The 25556-nt window shown below is 37.6% G+C and overlaps 1 protein-coding gene across 1 annotated transcript in view; it reads right to left on the minus strand.

Moving 5' to 3' along the window:
• Nucleotides 1-2860: 2860 nt before the first annotated feature.
• The window catches only part of AUH (AU RNA binding methylglutaconyl-CoA hydratase), a 41777-nt gene continuing 19081 nt past the window's right edge, over nucleotides 2861-25556 (minus strand). The window contains exons 4-5 of the mRNA XM_061368683.1: nucleotides 11754-11840; nucleotides 2861-3431 (exon numbers count right to left, since the gene is read on the minus strand). Of these exons, the coding sequence (XP_061224667.1) occupies nucleotides 3421-3431; nucleotides 11754-11840 (98 nt within the window). The 3' untranslated portion in view covers nucleotides 2861-3420. The remainder of the gene's footprint in view (nucleotides 3432-11753; nucleotides 11841-25556) is intronic.

Consider the following 25556-nt stretch of genomic DNA (forward strand, 5'->3'; position numbering starts at 1 on the left):
CACTTAAGCACATAAAACCACATGTGATGTGGGAAGCATTCTCAAAGAATCACAACTATTTTTGAAGCAGGTAACTGTTATTTCATCTTCAAGTAACTTTCCACATGATGCCCGCTACTGGTGACTAACAAGGGATTTCCCTTCTGCTTAGAGATGATTATATGATGAATTGAAAGACCAGCATATGAATACAGGCACCAGGTCTGGAGGATTCGATCAATAAATGGTTTCTCAGATGTGTGTCACAAAGACCACACAGCTGATTCATATTATTGCAGTCACTGACACTCATCAAACAGAAAGCAGAAGTTGCCTGGATTCTACTGACCTGAGATGTACATGACTATTTAATCCTCTGACTAATTCAGTAAAAAAGTTCTTAAAAAATTACAGATATGTAAGATACCATCTGAGAGGAAATTCAATTACACTTGATACTTTCTTCATAACTATCTAGCAGCCTTTCTGTACTCCTGCACAACACCTCCAGTATTGCTTCCTATAGCTGGGTATAGAAGCTATCATTAAAGATCTGGAAATCCAACAGTCTTAGGATTCGATTTCTCTTAAAGCAAAAGGTCTGCATTGTTACTTCAGCAACACTTGCACTTCATGATTCCCATGAAGCAGGAGAGAGAAGTCCTTGGAAGACCTTTCATTCAATAATGCACAAATTATATATCATCCTAAAATATAATTAACTGCTACTTTTGACATACTCTTGCACACACAAAGACAAGTGCTTTCAATTCAGCTAACCACAGCAGTCAGAAGTTGGTATTTAGGAACATTCAAATGAGGCCCCACTTCAAAGTATGTCTTTTCAAGTATTCGATATGAAAGACTAAAATGACAGTCATCTTAACTGCCATTACTATTCTTCTGGTGCCCTCCTGTACCTGGATAACATTGAAAAAAGTCCCTATATTTCATCTTTCTTCTTACTTCAGTGACCTCTGGCAATCTATCTTTGGAAAGAACAATTATTCAGATGTAAATCAGAAGCTAGTCACTACCTCTAGCACCTACTGAACTAGATTCATAAGCTTGATTTGGCTTTTATTACCAACAGCCAGCCATTAGTCCTCAGAATTCTTATTTCCCAGTACTAAAGGAAAAGAAAGTAGTGAGAGTACTCCTCTCAAAAACTGGGTCTCCAACAATATAAAAGAGTTCCCAGAGAACGAAGAAATAGATTGTCCAAGCTATTTATTCCACACATAAATTTCTGATTATTTGACAATTAAGGGCGATCAGTGCACAGCTTACTACAACTACCAACTTCAGGGGGCATTTGTAGCAGCTCATTTTTTCCTTCTGAATAATGGATTTCATAAAACATAAAGCAAGAAGGATGAAAAGCTTAAAAATACCTTGCATACTGTATCACATATATTACCAAAGGAAAGTATGTTATAAAAAGTAAGGGATTTATAAAAAGCTCCACAATTCATTATCTAACTAAAAGCAGACAAAGAAAGTTTGGCAAGTATCTGCCTACATGTGACTGCAGTTCATGAGAAACCTTTAAATCACGTAACGGCGACCTGCATGAATGCCCCTCACAGTAAATGCTCCCTGAACCTCCCATGTTTCAATTTGTGCCCATTGCCTCTGGGACTACCTTCATCTTAACACTCCCACCCCCCCTTTAGGTATTTATCCCATTGATGAGATCACCCCCGGAGCCTTCTCTTCTCCAGGCTGAACAATCTTAGTTCACTCAACTTTCCCCACAGTACAGATGCTCCAGTCTATTCATCACCTCCATGGCCCTTCACTCGTCTACCTTCAGTAGCTCCATTTCTCTCCTGTCCTGGGGAGCCCAGAACTAGGCACAGTAGTCCCAAGTGTGGCCTCACCAGTGTTGAATGGAGAGGAAAGATCACCTCCTTCAACCTGCTGGTGACACTTGTCCCATTGCAGCCCAGGACACCATTAATATCCTTTGCTGCAAGGGCACAGTGCTGGCTCATGTTCAACCTAGTGTCCACCAGGACCTGCAGGACCATTTCTGCAAAGCTGCTTTCCAGATTGTTAGCTCCCAGCATGTATTGGTTGTTCATCCTCAGGTGCAGGACTTTGCACTTTACTTTGTTGAACTTAACGAGGTTCCTGTCAGCCTATTTCTCCAGCTCACTGAGTCCTTCAAATGATGCACAACCCTCTGGTGCATCAGCCACAACTTTCAATTCTCTATCATCAGCAAATTTGCTGAGACACCACCATCTACATTATTAATGATGTTAAACAGGACTGGAACCAGTACTAGCCCCTGAGATAGATATTGCTGGCTAGGGACTTCCAAGTAGATTTCATGCTGCTAATTATTTTCAAAAAATAAAAGGGCATAAACTATGCACTTTGCATGTCAAGTAGAGGCAGCCCCTGGGCAATTACAGTAACTGACATATTCTTTATAGTAGGAACATTTTATTCACAAAATTACACTTTCACCTAAGTTCAGTTATGTCATAGAATATCAGAAAAATAACTGCAACACAATACCATATCGTGGTTTCATCTTTTGTGATCTTTTCCTTAAGAACAACCGTAGCATTAAGACGTCATATGAGATTTGCAATGTCAGTCGTGTTTCAGGCTTTCCCTTGCCTCGTAAAACCTGTTACCAAGTCAGTGACTAAAACAGTTCACTTGCATTTTCAGTTGCAAGCACCCTCATGAAAAAAAAAGGCCTTTCTGTAGGGAAAAAAAAAAAAAAATATAAAAGAAACCAAATACTTCAACAAGCACTTTCATCCATTCTGTAACAGAATGAAAACCAACCAGCGTTATGTAGCAACATAAAAAATGGCAGGGACTGTCAAACCTTCCTATATGAACTTGAAGGCAAACAAGATAGGTCAAACCATTTTTATTCAAGGCAAGTTATTAAACACTACAAAGCTTTACCAAACATTACTGCAACAAGAATGAAAATTGGTTATTCAAAGTAACTTAAATATTTACTTAGGTTTTTAAAATACTTTGATCTGCAAAAACATGACCACATTTTTAAATCTGAATGGTCTACATGTGCATTTGGATGCACACAATTCTTTTCCATATATTTGTTAGTTGCAACTGTGAAAGGTTTTTAGCTACCCTCCAATTCCACCACTTTGGATAAGGAGATTAATAATAGACTGTTACTGTTGACAGATTTATTTGAACATTACCATCTTTGCCTTAATATTTTCAAAGTTCAGACAGACAATTGGTTAAAAGAAAGAGCTACATTAAAAAAATATTTTTAGCACTTGTGAAGAAATTCTGCTTTAAATGAAAGTGATTGCTGCACACTGTACAGTTAAGTGCAAGATATTAGTAAAGTTTATCTTCCCTTTATTATGACAGGGTTTTCTTAAGGCATGTCCCTCAATCCCACTAATTTCAGTTTCCTCCAGTGTTCACTCACTCTTATGAATGACCTGGAAGAAATATGCTTGAATTAATAAATAAATACCTAACGCAGGAATATTATGTTCTTAATTTTAAGATTTTCTATTTGGTATGTTATTATGGAGAGGTAATAGGGCAGTATGTTTCATATTCTTGATAATAGGAACACAGTCTGAGAAATTAATGGGAATGAAAGAGAGGTACTCTAATCAAGCCCTTTAGCTAAAGTCTTCTGTAGCCAACTCTGCTATGATTCTCTTCTTGTACTATATAAAGTAGTTTGGATATTTCTTCAGTGAAACACTTCAGTTTGATAAGCAGATTTTTCAGTTTCTTCATATTTACTAGCGTTTCTTTTTGTAGTCTTACTCTGCCCTCAGTAAAACAATAATGAAGTAAACCCTACTTTCTGTGCAAATTCAGAAAAGCTTTGGATAGAAGAAAACTGAAATTATTTCTTACATTTCCTATGCTCACTAAGTACATTTAAGAACTTATTACACACACAAATAGCACAGCACATATTCAAGCACTGAATTCACAAAACAAAAGGACAGAATCACATTAAGATCATCTAGTTCCAATCCCCTGCCATGGACAGGGATGCCACACACTAGATAATGTCGCCCAAGGCTCTGTCCAGCCCAGCCTCAAACACTGCCAGGGATGAAGCATTTGCCACTTCTTTGGGCAACCCATTCCAGTGCTTCACCACCCTAACAGGAAAGAATTTCCTCCTTATATCCAATCTAAACTTCCCTGTTTAAGTTTAAACCCATTACCCCTGGTCCTATTGCTACAGTCTGTGACGAAGTCCCTCTCCCCCATCCTTGTAGGCACCCTTCAGATACTGGAAGGCTGCTATGAGGTCTCCACACAGCCTTTTCTCCAGGCTAAATAGCCACAGCTTTCTCCGCCTGTCTTCATATGGGAGGTGCTCCAGTCCCCTGATCATCCTCTTGGCCCTCCTCTGGAACTGTTCCAACAGCTCCATGTCTTTCTTATGTTGAGGACACCAGAACTACACATAGTGGGGTCTCACAAGAGCTGAGTAGAGGGGAAGGATCACCTCCTTCGACCTGCTGATCATGCTCCTTTTGATACAGGCCAGGATACGGTTGGCTTTCTGGGCTGCAAGTGCACACTGAAGGCAGCTGATGTTCAGTTTCTTATCCACCAACACCCCTAAGTCCTTCTCCGGAGGTCTGCTCAGAATCTCTTCTCCTCCCAGCCTGTAGCTGTGCCTGAGATTGCCTCGACCCAAGTGTAGGACCTTGTGCTTGGCTTGGTTGAACTTCATGAGGTTGCCACTGGCCACCTTTCAAGCTTGTCAAAGTCCCTCTGGATGGCATCCCCTTCCCTCCAGCATTATCAAATGAACCATACAGTTTAGTCACATCAGTGACAAAGATGTTTAACAACATCAGTCCCAACACCAGCCCCTGAGGGACACCACTCATTACCCGTCTCCAGCTGGATATTGAGCTGTTGATCGCACCTCTCTGTGTGCACCCATCCAGCCAATTCCTTATCCACTGGATGGTCTATCCATCAAATTGATGTCTCTCCAACTTAAGAGAAAAGGATGTTGTGCGGGACAGCATCGAACGCTTTGCACAAGTGCAGGTAGATTACATCAACTGCTTTGCCCCTATCCATCAGTTCTGTAGCCCCATCATAGAATCATAGAATAGTTAGGGTTGGAAAGGACCTTAAGATCATCGAGTTCCAACCCCCCTGCCATGGGCAGGGACACCTCACTCTAAACCATATCACCCAAGGCCTCATCATAGAAGGCCAACAAATTGGTGATGAATGATTTGCCCTTTATGAAGCCATGCTGGCTGTCACCAACTATCCTCTTATTTTACATGTACTTTAGCACAGTTTCCAGGAGAATCTACTCCATGATCCTGCCAGGCACAGAGATGAGACTGGCTGGTCTGTAGTTCCTTGGATCTTCCATTTTCCCTTTCTTGAATATGGGGGTTATATTTCCCTTTTTCCAGTCACTGGGAACTTTATCTGACTGCCATGTTTTTTTCAAATATGATGGACAGTGGCTTAGCAACTTCATTTGCCAGCTTCTTGAGGACCCACGGATGGGTTTCAGCAGGTCTCATGGATGTGTGCACATTAAGGTTCCTAAGATGATCTCAGACCTGATCCTCTCCCACAGTGGGCCTAAGGTCTTCATTCTCACCGTCCCTGCATCTATCTCCCAAGGTTTGAGCGGCGTGGCTAGAGCACTTGCCAGAGAAAACTGAGGCAGAGAAGTCATTGAGAACCACAGCCTTCTCCAAATCCAACGTAGCCAGTGTTCCAGTTTCCTTCTGGAGAAGGCCCTCATTATCCCTAGTCTGCCAAGGAGAAACCATTTCAGTCACAGTTTTACATTCTACTTCTATGTAAGTTGTTTATTTCTTAGAGAGTACACTAAGTAAAATTTGAACAACAGCACAATCATGATCTCTAAAAGCAGTACATACCTAGGCAAAAGCTATGTTCAATACAAGAGTTCAACATGCTATTCTGAAGTCATAGTCTAATGCTGGGCCCAAGCAATGAGCATAGGATTTCTTCGCTACCATGCCAGGAGCTGCTGCCTTTTGAATACTGATTTGTTCTAGGAACTGAGCTAGAGACTTGAAGCAAGGAAAGCAAAAGCTAACAAACTATTCCTCCTCATTCAGAGGCTGAAACACAATTTCAAACCAGCACATGGCAAGGAAAGGGTAGAGTTTCACAGTGCAGCAAACATGTACAATGTAGCTCCCTAGACAAGGAACAGAACCCTTGGATAGGAAGTCATACTGGAGGCGGGTTTTAACAATGTGCAAACTGGCTACGTTCATATCAAGAAACTATGTGAGTTAGCAGCACCCTTCTTTTGGTACAGCTTCTTCTTGTGTGAAGAAAATTAAAGAGCCACATCCAGAGTGCAGCCTCTTTTCCTCATAGAACAGCATTTGGAATTATTACCAGAAGGAAAACTTAACTACAGCTGGGGCTATGTTAATCTTTTTCAAGGCTGTACAGCAGTGCCAGAGATCAAAGCTATGAATTGGCAATGCAAAGCCACCTCCTTCCCTAATTTTCAGCTCTATAAGGAACGACTATCGTCTCATCCTAATACTCCAGTCCTCCGTTTCTCATCATTTTTTATAACAGTTTTTAGAAAGTTACCATTATGCGGGAAAAAAATGTATTAACAACTGTGGAAGCAATGCTGTCATATAAATAGCTAATAAACATCTTGGTAGAGGTTTTATGTTGCATTCATTGCTTCTATAATGGTACAGAGCTTAGTATTGTGTTTTTTAATTAAAAACAATCCAATGCAATTTGACAAAGCCCATAATTTCAGCTCTGCAAAGACAGTACTGTCTATTTAGGAAACAGACAATACTTAGTCAAAGGGTATCTTAAATTAATTCAATGTTAAGAGAAGCAGTAAATCTACAACTGCAAAACAGCCAAGAGCTCAGTAAGCACTCAGAATGCTAGGAGTCTTGGACTGTGTTAGCTACGCTCTACACTTAGCAGGCAACATAACACATCAAGAGAAACACTGAAAAACCTCCCTTTCACAGTGTCAGCAAGGTAGGGCAACCAGGATGCCTAAGAATGGCTGCTAAGCATGGCACTGCTATCTGTATTTCCTTTCTCAGATTTGATAACTATCTGTGATATTCCATCCAGCTTCCCAGTGAATGTTTTTAGAAGTTACAGCCTGTATCTGCTCTTCCCTGAGAGAACACCACAATTCTTCCCACTGGATTTCCAAACTAGAGCACTCCATCACTGCTGCCCAGATTTACCTCCAGCACACACAGGAAGATTTGGTCAATGTTACATAAGCAGTCACTATTTAGAGTAGTAATCAGGTCTGGAGTGTTCATTACTAAATCAGGATTTTTAGTGTTAACTAAAGGTCCACAGAAGCCCCAGGAACTCAAATAGTAAAATAAGGCACTGCTCTGACCTCATCAATGATCAATTCTTGCCTGTTTTTGAGACTTTACGATCAGAAGGTGGGCTGGTAGTTAGCAGACCAGGAATCAAATGAGACTTATATAATCCTTATCTCACTCCCAGCACCTCTTGAGATCAAGTTTTGACAGCCTGTATTCACAACCAAAATGCAGCACATAATGTAGCACAGCCTAAGAATTTCCAAGGATGTGCGATCTTATATAGTCAAAAAAAGAACCTTTTGGAGAGGACACTGTTCTCCCGAATGAATAAGAGCACTCTCTTAGGTAAATAAAAAGTTTGGTGTTGACTGACAGAAACCACAATGACAGAAAATTGCTAAAGAAGAAGAAAAAATAAATTTGTAAATTGAAAATTGCATCTGCTTTCGAAAAAATAAAGGGCACACAATTAGAAATAAATGCAAGTAACTGACCACAAGGTGCTTTCATTCAAGATGCTCTCACTCAAACTGGACTATGTCAAAACTAATCACATCTGTGAAAATTATGTCTAAACAAAATTACTAGATATCACTACTTATTAAAGTTGTATCAGAACTTATGACTCAAAACCCAATCAGATGTCTTAAACAAAGAAATCTTCACTTTTTTTTCCCCATTTGTGGGATTCAGGTACTTGCGCTATTTTCTTTGGAACAGCTTTGCTAACTAATGGTGTTTCTCACATATTAGCGATTGCAGCCCAAAATCACTCTGAGTAATTACAAGTTTTTGTGGTTTTTGCCAAGCTCACATTCTTTCTGCAGCTTCACTTTTTCTTTCTGTTAAACAAGTTTTTTTTCTACAGGAAAGTGGTTACTGCATTTCACTCTATACCTGGCCTCAGTTTGTTTTCCAACTGAAATCCCAACCGATTACATGTATACAATAGCAGTATCACAGCCCAGACCCCACAGCCAGTATTAAGCACATGGACTTAATGCGAGTCATACCATAAAATACATGCCGAAGATCTAACCCACGATGATGGCTCCTCCACCACACCCTCAACCACCAAAAATAAGGTTTCTGGTAGTCAGTAACACGCGATTTTGTTCAGTCAAGACTGTTTTGCTGTGCATTGATGCAAGATGTCTATTACTGCTTTTCTCTCCCAGTTTTTCAGGGGGTAAAGCCAATTCTTCATCAGAGATGAAGAACCTCAAGCAGAATATAGTAATGGACAAATAGTCTTATAATTCCTACTACTGAAAAAAAACCAAACCCTACAACAACAAAAAACAAACACCACAACCCCCCCAATTTTGGTATAATTTCAGCAAAAGCAACCACTGCTAAAAATAGAGGCTGTTTTGATTTTTCCCGCCCTCAACTTAAAGCTCTAAGTACTGCAACCAATGGCTCAATACCAATTTTTTCAGCTCTTTTTTAAGTGCTTATTTTTATACCAAGTGATATTTACTGCAGTCTTAATACTTCACCCAAATTTAGCAAGAAGTTATAAATTAATCCCATAAAAACAAGTGCAGTATGCTTTTAATTTCCAGAAAATTCTCTCCTGTAGCTGTATTCCAAAATGATCCTACAGTTTTTTATAAAACCACTGGTTTTTAAATTCAAAGGATTTTAAATATACTGAAATTTACAGGAACTAAAGAAAGCCAAAATATGCCAGTTCTAAGACGGTAAGTTTATCAAGTTGTCCAAGATGTAACTAACCTTTTGAGTATTTTCTTTAGAAAGATAACTTAGTGGTCTTTTTGAAAATACTGTTAAAAATAATCATCTCCTTACTAGGTCACACATCTGAATACAAATGCAATTATCAAAACATGACCTATTTCCGAAAAGCAAAAAGTAGAACAGATCTTAAATGGGATTACAGCATTAAACTTGGATAGAAAAAGAATAAAGTGGGAGACTGCAAATACTGTTCACTGGCCATCTAGCATTCTGTAGTGGCAACTAATAATTTGAAAATTGTTTCCCCTCTTTAACCATCCCACCACATTCTGGTTGTTACTATTTTAAATATACAGATTCATTGCAGTAATCAAACACAAATACAGTATTGTTAGTTCTACAAAAATTACATTCTGTAATACCAGGTCACTTTTTCAGAAGAAAAAAAGAATTGAGAACCTCTGATTCGCTATAAAATTAATTTTCACTTCTATCCATAAGGGCGTCACACAGCGTGACATCTTGCACATTCACCTAATTTATAAAATCCACTTTTTTTATATTCTCTACTAGAGCCACATTTTAAATTGCTCTGCAAAGGCCCTTCATTAAAATGTTAGAACCATCCTACAAATACATCTACTGTTTGCATGTACTCAAACCCAACAATATTTCAAAAATGTATGCTGTTGGCATATACCATGTGACTGAAAAATAAGAGCTACTTCTATAGTATGTATGTCCAATCCTATATGATATGAAAATTGACCAATGACATTACAAGTGATATCTCAATGTGATTCTCTAATGCTGCAAAAAAGCCTTTCAAAAATGAATTGGGAGATGCTCAAATATCATGTGACCATTAAAGAATCTTCTAGTGACCGTTCTGTTTAGTGTTTTAAAGCAGAAATGGCAAAATGGCAGGACAGAGGGAATAAGGAAGGATGGATGGAGAAGGGGGAGAAAAAGGAGAAGCGGAAGGGGAGAAAGGCACTCCACCTAAGAAAAAGCTTTGTTACAATACTGTTCAAGTGCTATGTTCAAATTCTGTTTCTTTTCCAACTTGCAGCACATGTAATTGCTGTTTTACATTCCCTCACAAACCCTCCTACCTAGGTACTTCAGTGACCTAGATTCTCAAATATTAATTCCACTTACAGTTTCATGCTTCTTTCTTAAAAAAGAGACTAGAGATCAATGAATGGAAGTATTCACACTGGTTTCCTAAAGCTCTAAGTAATTCACTGTTAGCATAATGACATACTGCAAACCTTTTAGATAACACTAAAAGTTTGCTCACATATTCAGTAGTTAAATATTCTCACAGGAACCTTAATGAAGTTGAAGATAATCAAACATTTGTCTTAAAGACTTTTCAATTCTGAAGCAAAACAAAGCATCAAATCACTGTGTAACTTTTCCAGTCATTTAGCACAGAATGATGAATCCAAATGCTTGTTTTGACTTTAAAAATTTTTGCATGTTAAAAAAATCAAAAATAGCTGATTTTTTTTAATATGTATTTCCTGATCATATAAAAATCTTAAAATACATTGCCCCTTCTTAAACATTTATAGCAGCTCAGAAAGTATTTTCAGTAACTTCAGTCCAAAACAGACTAAAAATATATTACTTAGAACTAAGGAAGCCTCCAAAAAATCTTATGAAGTAACTAACTAGAAAAACTTGTTGCCTCTTGCTCAGCATTTCAATAAAGGGCAAACACCAGCATGAAATACAGTATCAGCTGCAGGAAGCCAATTACGTATTCACTTGCTGATACTTCATAATTTTATGTATTTATTTAAAAAGCACTGAAGATCTGTTTGGCCTCAGAAACAACACATTAATTTAAGGACACAAGTTATTTCCATTAAGTACTTAATCGAAGATTTGTTCAGTTATCTGTCATTTACCTGCAAAATCACATTGGTTTCCATTCACAACATTCTGCCAAACCAAGATCTGACACTGTTATCAAGGAAATGCACCTAAAAACATTCCCTAAGAAATCGTTTTTTACTCAATTTTGAGCCAGAATGTCAAGTGACAAAATAAATTGAATGTATACATCAATTGTATAAAATTAATTGCCTCAAACTTGGCTCACTTGACCTCTTTTGACAAATTCACAATGGCCTGTTGAAAAAACAATTATACTAAAGCTAATCAGCAGGGATGTAGAAACATAATGATGTGATGGTGAACTCATAATGTAAAATTTACAAAGAAATTACTATTCTTAAAAACTGCTACAACACAATTCAAATCCAAAACTATTAACAGGTTTTACTATACCAGAACAAGTGCATATTAAACAGAATTTTAGAAGGCTTCAGTAGCTAATTTTGTATCAACATCTGATGTTTAACATGTTTCTAAAATATACTGAAGACTGTATTAATTATACCAACCACAAGAATGCAGTAGTAAAAATTAAATTCTAAAGTATTTGGATGTCACTGAACAAATCCATCCTTTATGAAAAGAACAGGGCATATCACCACTCTTTCAGCTGAAACTTAGCCTTTTCTAGCATTCTGAAAAGAAGTCCAAACTCAATTAGGAACATTTTAAAAGAAGTAATGTACCATGATTTGTATTTATCAATATAAACAGTTGTGAATACCTGTCAAGAATCAACCAAGCAAGCTTATGTCATTCCTCTGATCTAGCCCTTCTCAGGTTACAGCTGAAATAACACTGTTCAAGGGAGATGTTACATACCCATTTCATTGATAGTTGCTCTTGTTTTTGAGACAAAAGAGCTAACTTCACTTGAGTGCATTTTTGCTCTTTCTTTAAGGTCAGCACCTGAAAGCGACATTTCACATACATGTTAGCAAGTTGTAAACGGTACCATAAATACATTTTCACAAGTAAAATATTCCTGTATGCCCCCCAAAATTAAGTCTACTTTGAGAAAAGAACAGTTCAAATTGGTCACATTTATTTCCCACAGATTTCAAGGAAAACATGGACTATTTATCAAGGAAAAACAGAACCCAAAAATATCAAATTACCCACCACCAATTTTCACTAAGTATATTCTTTCCAGTGACATCTCCTCTTACAGTAGAATAGTTCATGGATAATAGCATTTATACTTTTATTTTCTCAACTGTGTCACAAAGTCTGATAAATCTGGGGCTTTATATATTGTGCTCTTATTATTTTATTAGTAGATAACTAAATAGCTAGGGTTCATATTTTTACATTAACAAACTACATTTATCTAAATAAAAAAAAGAATCTACAGTGGACCTACTACCATTTTTCAACCTACTTTACTGAAATGAATTTTTGAAAAAGTTACGTATTTTTTGCTCTTAGAAAAAGTAATTTTTAATCTATTTCTTCATGACTATATGAAAATAACTCTTTTTAAAAAGCACACGGTAAGTAAAGATGGTTACAAAAGTGTTTTTAAAAATTCACTGATACATAAAAACAACATTTTATCTCATGAATGCGTAAAGAAAAAGAGAATCAGATAGGAATAATAAAATAGCTAAATGCAGAGTAAGATAGGCAGCCCATCTTCCTTACAGATGAAGAATATATGAAAAATTCTAAATTTGCATATACACATTCATCCTCCAAAGAAGTACAACATTCCCTCAGCAACTTAGCACATATTTTTTCCATGTGGCAAAAATGAACATATAATCTCTTGGCATATGTCTGAAAAGGCTAAACATGGTATACAACCAATGCAAAAAAACAGCTTTATGTTTCTCTACCCTGAGAATCAAACTATTACCCATTCAGGAAAAAGCATCATTAATTTCATAACTCAGTTTTAAATTAAGCAGTCATATGCTTCCCCTTTAACATTTCTGGACTTAACTCATGCAAGACCCTCTTAACCCTCTTCATCACACATTTAGATATACTTCTATTGACAGCATTATTGAAATTCAGAACTCTCGTCTAGCTCTGAGAAAATCAGTATCTCAAACTGACATTTTCTGACAGACATACAGCTACTGAATTAAGGTAACATGCACAATAAAGCTACTCTACATCTCTTCTCTTTCACTATAGCCAAGCTCCTAATTTCATTAAGAATTTTGTTCTCCTTCTGTGCTTGTCAATATAAAAACAATGAAGCATCATTCCTGACTGCATTTGCATGGTTCCCACTAAATAATGTCAGGTTTAATTTACAGTATCAGAGACCTTGCCCAAAGCTTTCAAACAACCTTCTAGGATACGCCACAACTGAAGACAATATGACAGGCTAGTTAAGCAGGCAAGTATAAAACAAGAATTATTGTGGTCAACTGCAATTGTGGCAAAACTGCAATTGCTACCTTAGTAACTCACGATGAATGCATACAGAAATTGTGCCAGGAGCCTAAAAAGCAAATAAAATTTGCATCCATAAATCTGGAGAGAACTCCAAATCATACAAAACTGCAAGCAAGTTTCCAAAATGCATTTTTGTACAGGATTCGGTAGCTAAAAGGAGCTTTATAAAACTTCATGACAAAACCTGCTGTAAAGGCTTTATCAGCAAGCGTGCAAATAAAAAGATATCACTTCTCTGGTATCTGTTAATGTCTGGGTCTAGCTTTTGCAAGTCTGTCCAAAACACTGCCAATGTAAGAAGAACAACAAACTGTGTGCCTTCTGAACAAGAAAACTGTATGGCTGAGCAATCTGGCTCAAAAGTTCCACACTCTGAAATCCTGTTCACTGGGCATACCCTTTGAAATATATAAAGAGAACTTCAAAAGAGAGAAACTGACTCTAAAAAATACCTCCAGTATTACTGTTTAGAAAATGTACTGTCAGGATAGGATTAAGGCAATTTACAGGGTTTGATTTATTCAGACTCTAAAAAAAAACAAAAACCCACAAACTCAACCTAAAATAGAAACCAAATTCTAATACAAAAAATACACAAACTGCTGACTTTGATGCAGAGGGTTGACCAATGTACAGGGGGGTTGTACAGGGGGGTTAGAGGAATTTGCTTGCGTTAGAGGAATTTACTTGTGTTAGAGGAATTTACTTGCCTAGACAAGGTATTGTCTGTTGTAAGTGCTTACTAAGCAGAACAAAGACACCAAGTCCTATTGATAAGCAAAAGCAGGCACCTGGTCGTATTGATAAGCAGACACCTGATTATAATGATAAGTAGCTATTGATAAGGAAAAGCAGGCGCCGGATACGGGAAGAAGCAGATGGTTTATGGCTGGGGCACCGACCAAACCCTAAGGCCATATGTGTAAAGACTAAAAGGTGACAAGTTCAAGAAGAGGAAGACTCATTTACTTCATCTTGAAGACCCCTACCCACAGGAGGAAGACTCATTTACTTCATCTTGAGACCCCTGCCCATGACCAGAGGGGGCACTGCGCAGGCGCAGAGGACTTTCTAGGTCATTATAATACGAAGCGGGGATAGAATATGAATATGTATAGGCGTATTGTGCAACCTTGTAACTTTAGAGGATAAATGTAGAGGGAAACAACACTGAGGCACGCATGCCTTTTGGAGGCTCAATCCCCCGTGCGTCTTCAGCTGAATAAAGCATACCTACTTTACAACTTTAAACAAAGTTGTGGAGTCTATTCCGCTATCAATTTCTTTCATTTAGAATATATATTTACTTGAAGATATTTAAAGAAATTTATTAAATTTTCAACAAAGAAAGAATAATTACAAGGTAGCTGCAAATTCAAACTTAATTATTTGAACACTGAAAAAATATTTCTAGTACAATAACTGATCTTAGTGTCTTAACCAAGTTCTGTAGTCTTATATTTCCATTTTTAAGCATTTCTCCCTTGTAACTGTCAAGGAAATGGAAAAAGTTTCCTACTAAAATAGGAAAGAAATTTTTCCTATTTTTGACCTCCAAAGCATAATAATAGTAACCTAAAACTTTTATGCAGAACACACACGTTGGCATCCTCTGGTTCATAGGAGATGGACCTGCCCCATTCTTAATACTTTTGCTCCTGTTGTAAGAATCAACCAGTGATCAAAGAATTATTGAAGAATTCCTAGATCCACACAGCAGGGAACTATTCACAGTTTTCTTCAAAATCTGTTCTTAAGTCAGAAGTAGGAAAGGTCAAGTTTCTGAATACAGCCATGAAGGAAAAATAAGTTTCAGCCAGAGACTTCTGCTCTCAGCTATTGAAACCAAAGATTCCTCCTCTCACCCCAAATTTCCTAGTTTAAAGTAACTGAAAACTGTATCTGCTCAACTGCTGAAAGCAACAAAACAGCTAAGATTTTCAAACCACAAAACTCTGACAGAAAGAACCTCTGCAACTTTCCCATGGGCCACAGCTGAAATGTGCAGATACATTTGGCCTATTTGCTTCCCCACATCCACTCTCAACACTCTGGGGGCTGTACCGAATATCAGTGATTCCACACCACACTGAAAGCAAGGCTCTCTAACCAATTCTACCCAAATATATAAAGACAGAGGAACCTGAGCTACCAGTGGGCTGAGGCAAACTAACTGTTGCAGATTTGATTGTAAACTGTAATTATGTCCCCACATCCATCCGGTTTGTACTTAAGCATGAATCATCGTTTTCGCTGTATTAGGATTTCTGGCGTCTCGATGCTTTGTAAGTAACTGATTCTCACCGCACAAAAACATACCAAAAGCTAGTCAAAACTAACTGTGATTCTAGGGGTCATGCTTTGCAATTCTCACCTCTCTTGCTTCCAGCACTTCGCAAACTCCCTTTTAAATGGAGGGCCATTTTCAAATTACTAGCTGCTACTACATGACAAAAGATTTGTAACAGTGAAAGAGTACACTGACAGTGCAATCAGCCACATCCTCATACAGCCACATTAGGATGAAGACAGGCACTTTTCACTTCTGAACAACTTTTCTTGAATCAAATGAACTCACAGAAGCACCACCTCCAAATTTACAAAGTGGTAGAAGAGAAGCACTTCCCTGCTTACCAAATACCAGTACAAACAGCAGACTTTTGGAACCTGCTGAGCAGCACGTCTGTAAATTGGTATTGGAAGATCAACCCTTGAAACTACCGTGAGGAAGATGCATGCTCCTTTACATACTACCTACACTTCTACTGAGGTTTGCCAATCCAACCGAAAACCTGTTTCTCATTTCCCCCCTCAATACTGGAAGAACACAGAAAGGTTAGTTACTTCTTCCCTTACTTCCCATAAGTATAAAAACCCTGATGTAATCAATTAACTCTTTTTGCAAGCTTTTAAATATTTTGCTACTCAATGGTCGGCTGTTGTACACTGTCAGTCCAGAGAGTTTCTGTAGCATGTGCCTGACTTACATTTCACAATGATGCCAGAGAAAATGTTTATTCAGGAAAGCCAAGGGCAGTCCAGCAAGATAGGCATACTGCTGTTATTAACCAGAATTTTTCTGCCTATGTATCTGTATAACAAGGATGGCTATTTAACTTAGAGAAAACACCAAAAGTAAGTAAGTTTTACAGTGATAACTCTGACCCTATGCCTCTTGCCTAATTTGGATATTTTCACACACTTTCTAAACAGAATTTATATACTGTTGAAAAGCTAAGTGTTGTGTTTGAAAAATCTGTTCCAACATCTTTGTATAGCCTCACTTTCCAAATACCGTAAACGCCTAGAAATTTTCTTGTACAGTGCTGTTCCATACTATGCTTTAACACATACTTCCAAAGCACACCACAAAACATTTAAACATCATACTTACACGTCATACTTAAAAATTTAACTTTACTCAATAAATATTTTTATTTAAAAATACATGTTTTAGAAATCTGGCACACCAAAATCGAACAGTGTGAGGTTATTCCACCAAGTGTCAAAAGGTTCCCAAAGTGCCTTTTCTCTGAGAAGAGGAAAGGAAGTGACACATCACAGGCACTGGAGGTAGAATAAAGTATTGTAGCAATGTTATTTTTAGCTTGTTCTTTGATCTTGCTAAACACAGATCAACCAATTCTGTCAGCACACCAAAATTTCAGTAAGGAAGTAGTATCTGAGAGTATCAGAAGATATCCTTTTGCATACTCTGTCCAATTCCTCTGTATCTTGTTGCAAAAAACTAAGAAAACTGGAAACTGTAAAGCACAGAGGCACCACCTATAATATGCTTAATAACCCAAAGAAACAGGTTAAGGAGTAAAAAATATGCAGTACCTTACCAATTAAAAGATTGAGAGCTGCTATGTACCCACAGCTTATTCCGACACAAAATAATTAAGCAGACTGTAAATTAATATCCCTCCTTCCCTACACAGAAAAATAAACACTTAAAATACTAAGTTAAAATACTGAGGCAAACAGCCACCTCTGACATACATTATAGACTAACATATAGCTACGAGCCAAAAAAACGAATTAAAAAATCAACACATAGGATACATGTAAATACCGTTCCTCAAAGGGACATGTATGCAAGAAATCCATGTTTGGCTGAAATCATTAGTAGAACCACAATCAACTTTTATGAGGTTAGGAATACCTCAAAAGGGAGCTATTAATACATATCTGCGGACAAACACTATAGCCAATTTAAATTCAAACTCAGAAAGATTTTTTTTCTTCTCCAAATATCCAGTAGTTTCAGATATTAAACTTCTACAACCTGAAATACATGCAGGACAACTTAATTCCCCATTTTAAACAGAAACTGCAATATGTCATGAAACAAATATATTTATTTAAAGTGTCAAGTCTAAGGCAAGCAAAAATTTGTTTAAATAGAATTAGTGTTTTGTTAAATACATCCACCACAGTAATAAACAAGTAAATAATATTATTCTGCTGACAGATGCATAGTTCAAATTAATATATTTAAAAATCCTTTTAATAAACAGAAAAGCACAATTTAAATTAATGTCACCATGTAGATTAATTAAGTTTGCTTTCAATTACCATTTATCAAGCTACATGCTTGAGAAATCACAGCACAAAACAAAGTCAACCACTACTGAAATCTCTTGCCTGTGTGAAAGACAAAAAGAAAAAGAAGTTTTATGCTTTGCAGAGAAAATACACATGCATGCCAGTAAGAATTTCATTGCATCTCCCAGCCCAGCCAGATGTAGGATACTCAGATCATCAATCTCTGCCTATTACAGCTATTATGGATTGTATTCTTGAATAAAAATAAGTCCAGTCTGACCAATTAAGAAGAGACATGCTTCATAAATATTAACTATTCTGCACCACCTTTCACAAAGTAACAAAGAAGATTATCACCTATTTGTTAGGATAATAGAAAAGTCTAGACTGGAAGAAATCTCTGGATATCACCTGGTCCAACACTGCCAAATGCACAAACCTAGATTAGGTTACTCAGGGTCATTTCGAGTCTTTAATACTGCTGGCAGGGTAAATTCCAGTATTTCTTTGTGGAATTCATTCCTATGCTTAATTCTTAATTAATTTCCTCATAATTAAGAATATATTTATTTTTTCTGGATGCAATTCTCCAAAAGCAACTTGTGCCCACTACCTCTTCTTCTGTCACTGTATACATGCTTGCAGAGCACTTTTCTACCTACCAGGCACAGAAAAAAAGTTATCCCCCCTCCCTCAGCAGTCTCCAACCGTCTCATCACCTTCAGCTGGCCTACTAAGTGCTGACTAGAGTAAGCACAAGATTTGATCTTCTGATGGTTCTCTTCCTTGTGCAGTCCAGGACACTATTTGCCTTCTTTACTGCCACAGTACACTGCTAGCTCATGTTAAGCTTGCTGTCCCCCTGCTGTCATTGGCTGTGGAGCTATACCCTACCCAGTCAGCCCCAGCCTGTTCTGCTACTTAAGATTATTCCATTCCAGGTGCAGGACTTCATAGTTATCTTTGTTAAGCTTCATGCAATTCCTGATGGCCCAATTTTCCAGCCAGTCAAGGTCCCTCTGAATGGTGGCTTCTACTTCCCACACACTTAACTCTCCTTTCACTTTGAAGCCATTTGCAAACTCAATGAGGGTTCAATCCTACCATTAGAATATTTACAAAGATATTGAACAGCACTACCAGACCCTGCACTGATCCTCAAGAACTCCACTGAGAGTTTGGCTTTAAGGCATTAACATGACATCATCATTTGATCTTGGCAGGTGAGCTGCTTTTCACAATCTGTATGTCCAGACTCTATCTAACCAGCTTGTTTACTATGCTATACTAGGGAAGAATATGTCAAATGTTTTGTTAAAGTAAAAGTAGCTAGTATATGTAACTCTTCTCTCATCCACTAAGTAGTTTCATCACAGAAGGCAATCAGTTTGGCAAGACAATTTACCCTTGGTAAATCTTCAGTTGGGTTTTCCCAACCACTTGTCTTTCCTGTGCCCGAAACAACCTCTGCAAAGACTTGTTCCATAATTTCTCCTGAGACTGAAGTGAGACTGACTGGTCAGTAGTTCGCAAATTTTCCTTTCTGCAGATGGGTGAAATATTTGCCCTCTTCCAGTCACTCTTCAATGACATTTCAGATATGATAGATGGTGGCTTTCCAGTACCAAGCCCCCTACAATGAGCAAGGGTATCTTCAACTAAATCAGGTTGCTCAGAATCACATCCAGCCTTGAATGTCTCTAGGGATGGGATGTCCACCACTCCTCTGGGCAACCTGTGAAGGTATTTTACCACCTTAACTGTAAAGGATCTTTTCCTCACATCCAGCCTAAATCTTCCCTCTTCCAATTTAAAACCACCACCCCCTGCCCTACTGCAACAGGTCCTGATAAAACGTCTCTACCCATCTTTCTTATAGGCCCCTTTCAAGAACTGAAAGACTGCAGTAAGGTTTCCCCGGAGTCTTCTCCAGGCTGAACAACCCCAACTCTCTCAGCCTTTCCTCATACAAGAGCTGCTCCAGCACCCTGATGGGTTTTGTGACCCTCCTCTAGACCCTCTCCAATAGGTCCATGCCTTTCCTGTACTGAGGACTCCAGAGCTGGATGCTGTATTGCAGGTGGGGTCTCACCAGGGCAGAGCAGAGGTGAGAATTACCTCCCCTGACCTACGGGGCACATTCCTTTAGATACAGTCCAGCATATGGTTAGCTTTCTGGACTATAAGCGCACAGGTCCAATCTTTGATCCACCAGCACCCCCAAGTCCTTCTCCTCTTGTGTACTCTCAGCCCCTTAACACCCAACCTGTACTGATACTGGGGGTTGCCCTGATCCAGGTGCAGGATCCTTCACTTGGCCCCGATGAACCTCATGGAGTTCACATGAGCTCACCTCTCAAGCCTGTTCAGGTCTCTCTGGATGGCATCCCAACTCTCGGGCACGTCAACTGCACCACTCAGCCTGGTGTCATCTGCAAACTTGCTGACAGCACACTCAATCCCACTGTGTCACTCAATCCCACTATGTCACTATCCCCACTATCCACTCAATTCTGTTATGTCACTGATGAAGATTTAAACAGTACTGGTCTGAGTTCAGACACCTGAGGGATGCCACTTGTGTCCATCCAGACACTGAGAACATGTTCTCACGTAAAAGGGAATGGAGTACTCCAAAAATTGTATGCAAGTATTCAGAATTCCATTTTTCAGATGCAGAAAATTCTTAGAAAGTGTGTACACTGTCAAGATCCATAAAGATCTGAAATTAATGTAAGTGAGAGCACATATATGCTCATAATCATTAGGAAGACATTTTAGAATGTAATGTATGAGGAACCAAAAAAGTAAACTGAATGCACTACCATGGGACTTCGGCTTAAGAGTGAATTAATAATACACATAAAAGCTGGTTCTGAAACCCCAAACAGCTATAAGCAGTCACTGGTTAAAAAACAGACCCTGCCCTTATCCAACTGGGGTGTCTCCCTGTCTTTGTATGGTTGCACAAACATTAAGGAGCTTATGATACATTTTTCATAATCACCTGTTAAATAACATTTCATTTAAGAAACTAGTTCACAACACATAGTCATCACACAGTTTTTTAAGCAGCAGACTTCATAATTCACCTTTCATAGCTTAAGAGTTAACTGCTCTACTACCCATTTGCTTTAATGAACAGCAGCCATGAAACCTACTGCACACCAGTATAGACACAAATTTTTGCACACACCACCTGAACTGAGTACAAGATAAAATGTAACTTCGATAAAAAATATTCTAAATTTCAAAACAAATTGAGCAGGATGCTGGCTGCAGTCATTTTAGTAAAGGAGAAAACAGTTTGATATGAGGGATGCTATGAGTGTTTCTACATAAGGAAGTAATTTAAATAAAATTACGCTTTTTTATGCAATACTTTGAATTCCTGAAACTCTCTAAATGTAGATATATGATTTTTAAAGTAAAATCTGATACTAATATTCTTCCATGTAAGATCTGCTGTCATGATTTACCAGCATGGCTTGGATATCTGCACCTTTTGCACTTAACCTCTCCATGTCAGAGAAAAGTTCCTGAAAATCATCCAGCTACAGAGAACAAACAAAATGTCTACAATTCCTCTATGTTTGAGCCTTTGGCAGGATGCCAGTCCTGAGCATTCCCTCTGGAAAAATAGCAGTCTTGTAGCTCCACTGCTATAAGTTATCTCATACCTTGCAATAAGTTACACCCACGTCAGCAGATTCCAAGCACTAGCTGCTAAATCAGTTCCCATAAATGGGTTATTTCAGAAAGTACAACTTTTGGAGATTTTTACTTTTTTTTTTTTCTGTTATGATTTTGAATCCCAAGCTTTTCGTAAAAGGCCAAGGTGCTAATTCAGACAGTTTTCCTCCTTAAACACAGGAATCCTAAATATAAACGGTCCTAATTTTATATACAAATGTTCTACAATCCCTTTTCAATGCCTATGCAAATTCAAACCAGATATAGATCAAAGTCAGCTGGCTTTTTTTCCATTTCTCTGTCCAGCTCTAAATTTAGAAGCACCCAGCAATATTCATCCTGTTAAACTTACGAGCTTATACCTCACATGCTATTCATGAATTCATCTTCCTTTGCAGAAAGGGACAAAAAAAGTAATTATTATAAGGATCTTAATCTTACCTCTTTAAAAAAAAAAAATTGCCATTTTTTTTCCCAAACACCAACCAGTTTTCTTTGTGACAACTTCCATCATCCAACAGTTGTCTCAGTCACTCCCTAGTCCCTAGTATCCTCTTACAGAGCCAAAACACTGCATAACTATCACAGCAGGGCTTCCTGTGGTTTCCCCCATGGTCCATGAAAGAGACCAGTACTGACTTGTAGAAAGATCCAAGAACAGGTCAGTTACCTGCTTCCAAACAGCTTGTTAAGTCAATATTTGATTATGTGCTATGCCTCACTTTTAGGGACCTATTTCAGGCTAACAGTTCAGGACTAGCAGAAGCCAGGCCAATAGGAGGCATCATCCCTTGATTCTCAGAAAGATACAAAAGGAGAAGGCCATGGTGGCAGCAGTGAAGGTCACCCAGTAAGTGGCTAGGAACCACAAACACAGACCTCTAGTGCGATCAAATCATGACAGACCTGCTCGTCCCATGTTCAAATGGTCCCTCATAAAACAGCCCAGCTACTTAAACATGGCAAGACCATGAAGATCCGCCTCACATCATGGTCATGATAAATATCAGCATTTAATAAAAACAATGTGTGTTGCAATTATTATTCAGTAGAGAACTTAAAGCTTTTCTTTAAAAAAAAAAAAAGTAAAGCTACTTCCTTTACCACTTGTATTTCTACTTCCACAATAAGCATTACAGACATATTTTTTTAATTCAGTCATTCTTGTAGTCTGAAAAAACAACTACCTGACTTCCCCAAACCACTTTTCATCTACAGATTCAACCTTCGATAACAGAACTTCTGTATTGTGTCTATAACGTGATGTGCACTTACTTTCTGGTAATGAAACATAACTGAATTCTTATACAGAACAACGAAGTTCAAACTAGACAACCATAAAAGCTTCACTTTTTTACCACACTATTTAGCTCCATACTAATGGTGAAATTATTAATTATGATTTCTTTTTATTTTGCACCTTATATAAGAAAATCCTCTGAAGAGATCAGCACCAGAGTTCTTGGGTTTTAAACAATGAACTCAACAGAATAAGAATATATGGCTGTCTTAACACCATTACTACTGAAAAAATACCATTTAAAAAAATACCACATCTCAATTGTATCAATTGCAATAGCTTTCCCATGAGTCTGCTAGTACAAGTTATTTGCCAGAGAAGTGACACAACTTCTTCTGATTAATAAGCAGGCATTCCTAAACTTGTTAGTGCTAAGATTCTTCATCCTTCCTCTTTAAATGAATAGTGATATTCAGGTTGAACATAATAAATAGTACGCCCAAAATTTTGACCAACCTGCTGTTTATTCTACTTTGATTTCTAGTAAATTAATCAGAAAAGGACATCTTCATTCTACTATTACAGACAATTGACTCAAATCTTTTGTATATACCATATATTTAACCACTGCACATATGTCTTTATAAACGTTAAAAGGAATTGAAAATGCAGGGTTTATCTGTTTAGTAATAATTACAAAAATAGTTTATCAGCACACCCAGTTTTATGATACATAAATAGAAAAGGAGGAAGTGTGTAAAATAGTGGTAAAAAAAGAGAAAGCCAGAATCTCTTCTGAAGAAGTCCTAAGTCAGTTTTAGGCATAAATTCTATTAAACAAAGGAGGAGTTCTTCCTGAGAAAAACCACAGTTCAAACTGTGCTATCACCTGAATGTAGACAATGGCATCGCTGAAAGTGTTTTTCTTCATTACATTCTATCCCATCCCATGGCCTGAAACGCATCACCCTGCATCTCTTTAGCTGCCTTTTGGTTGGTTGGTCGCTTGTTTGTTTTTTACAGTGATCAGTATTAGTAATATTGGTATATTAGTTGGAAAGTTTCAGCAGGTCAAGATTCAATGACACTATGTACCAAGTGATACTTCCAGTGGGACATTTAAAGAAGCTGGTAAATAATACATGTAGCACATGAAAATAAACACATTAAAATAAAATACTTTAAAATAATCATGACTCCCAGTTACAAGATGATCATCCTCTGCATATAGCAGGCTGAAAACAAAACTGAGATAAGACCTGAAGTAATGGCCTTAGAAAGCGTAGATGAGGTAACTACTGAGTTTGACTGGGAACCTTCTCAAGCTATAACAGGTGAGAAGAACTAGGACTTTTATAGGAAATCTCTAACCCTGAACACATTTCTTCTGTTTTAAGATCCAGAGCTCAGCTTTGGCCACTTTAATTCTATTCAAAAAGCTTTGAATCTTGAACTCAAAATCCAAAATGCATTAAAATGGCTAGCATACCTGCACAAACATCTCTGGCTCACATTAATATTGAGCCAGCACTCAAGGCCAAAGTCTTGCCATTCCATACAGTACTTTGTGAAAGTAAGGACTAGTAAGCACTCGAGCCATGAGCAGGAGCATGTCTTAATTAGGCTTTGTTCATACAAAAGTCAGACAGGAAAACAGCAGGTGCAATTCTATTTCTCATAAGCATCAAGTGAAGCAGCTCAGAAGTACTTCCCCTTATTCCCAGTGTCCCCAAAGGTTTCAAACTGCCTCACAAAAATAAATGAAAGTGCTTCCAAATAGAAATATTTCCTATCCATTGAGCATATTTTCAGTACTGATGTTGCAAACTCAACTCTATTTCTAAAGTATTTGCTATTTTAAAATACTTTAGAGATATTTGATCTATTTTTGAAAGACGGTCCAATAGACTTGTCAGCAAATTACTGCAGAGAAAGAAAAGTAAAGGAAAGGAGATCCAACACTGGAATATCACCTGCCATCTGGAGGGGCTTAGCAAATTACACATATTGATGATACTTGAGCCCAGAGCTCAGTCACTTAAAAACCATATCCATTCACACGCAGACAGTGCATTCCAGCTGGTGACAGAACTACACAAAGAAATGTTAAAATACGAACAATAGCATATTTTAAGCATAGATTTCTTATATCCCACAAAACCTTACTGCTTCACTATTAACTACAGATATCAAGTTGAAAAATACTTCTGGACATTGATGACAACTACATACCTGCACCTTCATATCATTAAATAACTTCTGGGGGACTGGTTTTTTTTGACTAAAATAGGCAGGATCTAACTGAGAGTCACAGCATTTCTTTTAAATTTCTTTTGGGGTAATAAAGAGTTGTCTGATCTGTATAAGCAGACATATATGTATATTTATATTTATTAAAATATACATACAGGGTCACCATTTAAATAGGAAGAGTAAAAATTTTACAAGGAGAAATATACCTAAAGAAAAATTTCTGAATTTGTTAATTTTTCACGTTACCTATATTACTCTTCCAAAGGAAAACATTTTGAAAAGTACAGATGTCCACTGACTGCATATAGAAAACTAAACTACATACAAATCATACCATTTTCACTATAGCTGGATCTCCACCTTTTATTACATCACTGCATGAATGTATTGTAATTGTGAATATATAAGCAACTCTATGCTACGTTTATACGGATTGATTATTTTGTTCTCCTCTAGCTTTAAAGAGCTGCAAATTCAGT

The sequence above is a fragment of the Neopsephotus bourkii genome, unplaced genomic scaffold, assembly GCF_033783945.1.
Source record: "Neopsephotus bourkii isolate Nb327-2 ecotype Australia unplaced genomic scaffold, CSIRO-AGI_Nbou_v1 NB_1441, whole genome shotgun sequence".
Lineage (NCBI taxonomy): Eukaryota > Metazoa > Chordata > Aves > Psittaciformes > Psittacidae > Neopsephotus > Neopsephotus bourkii.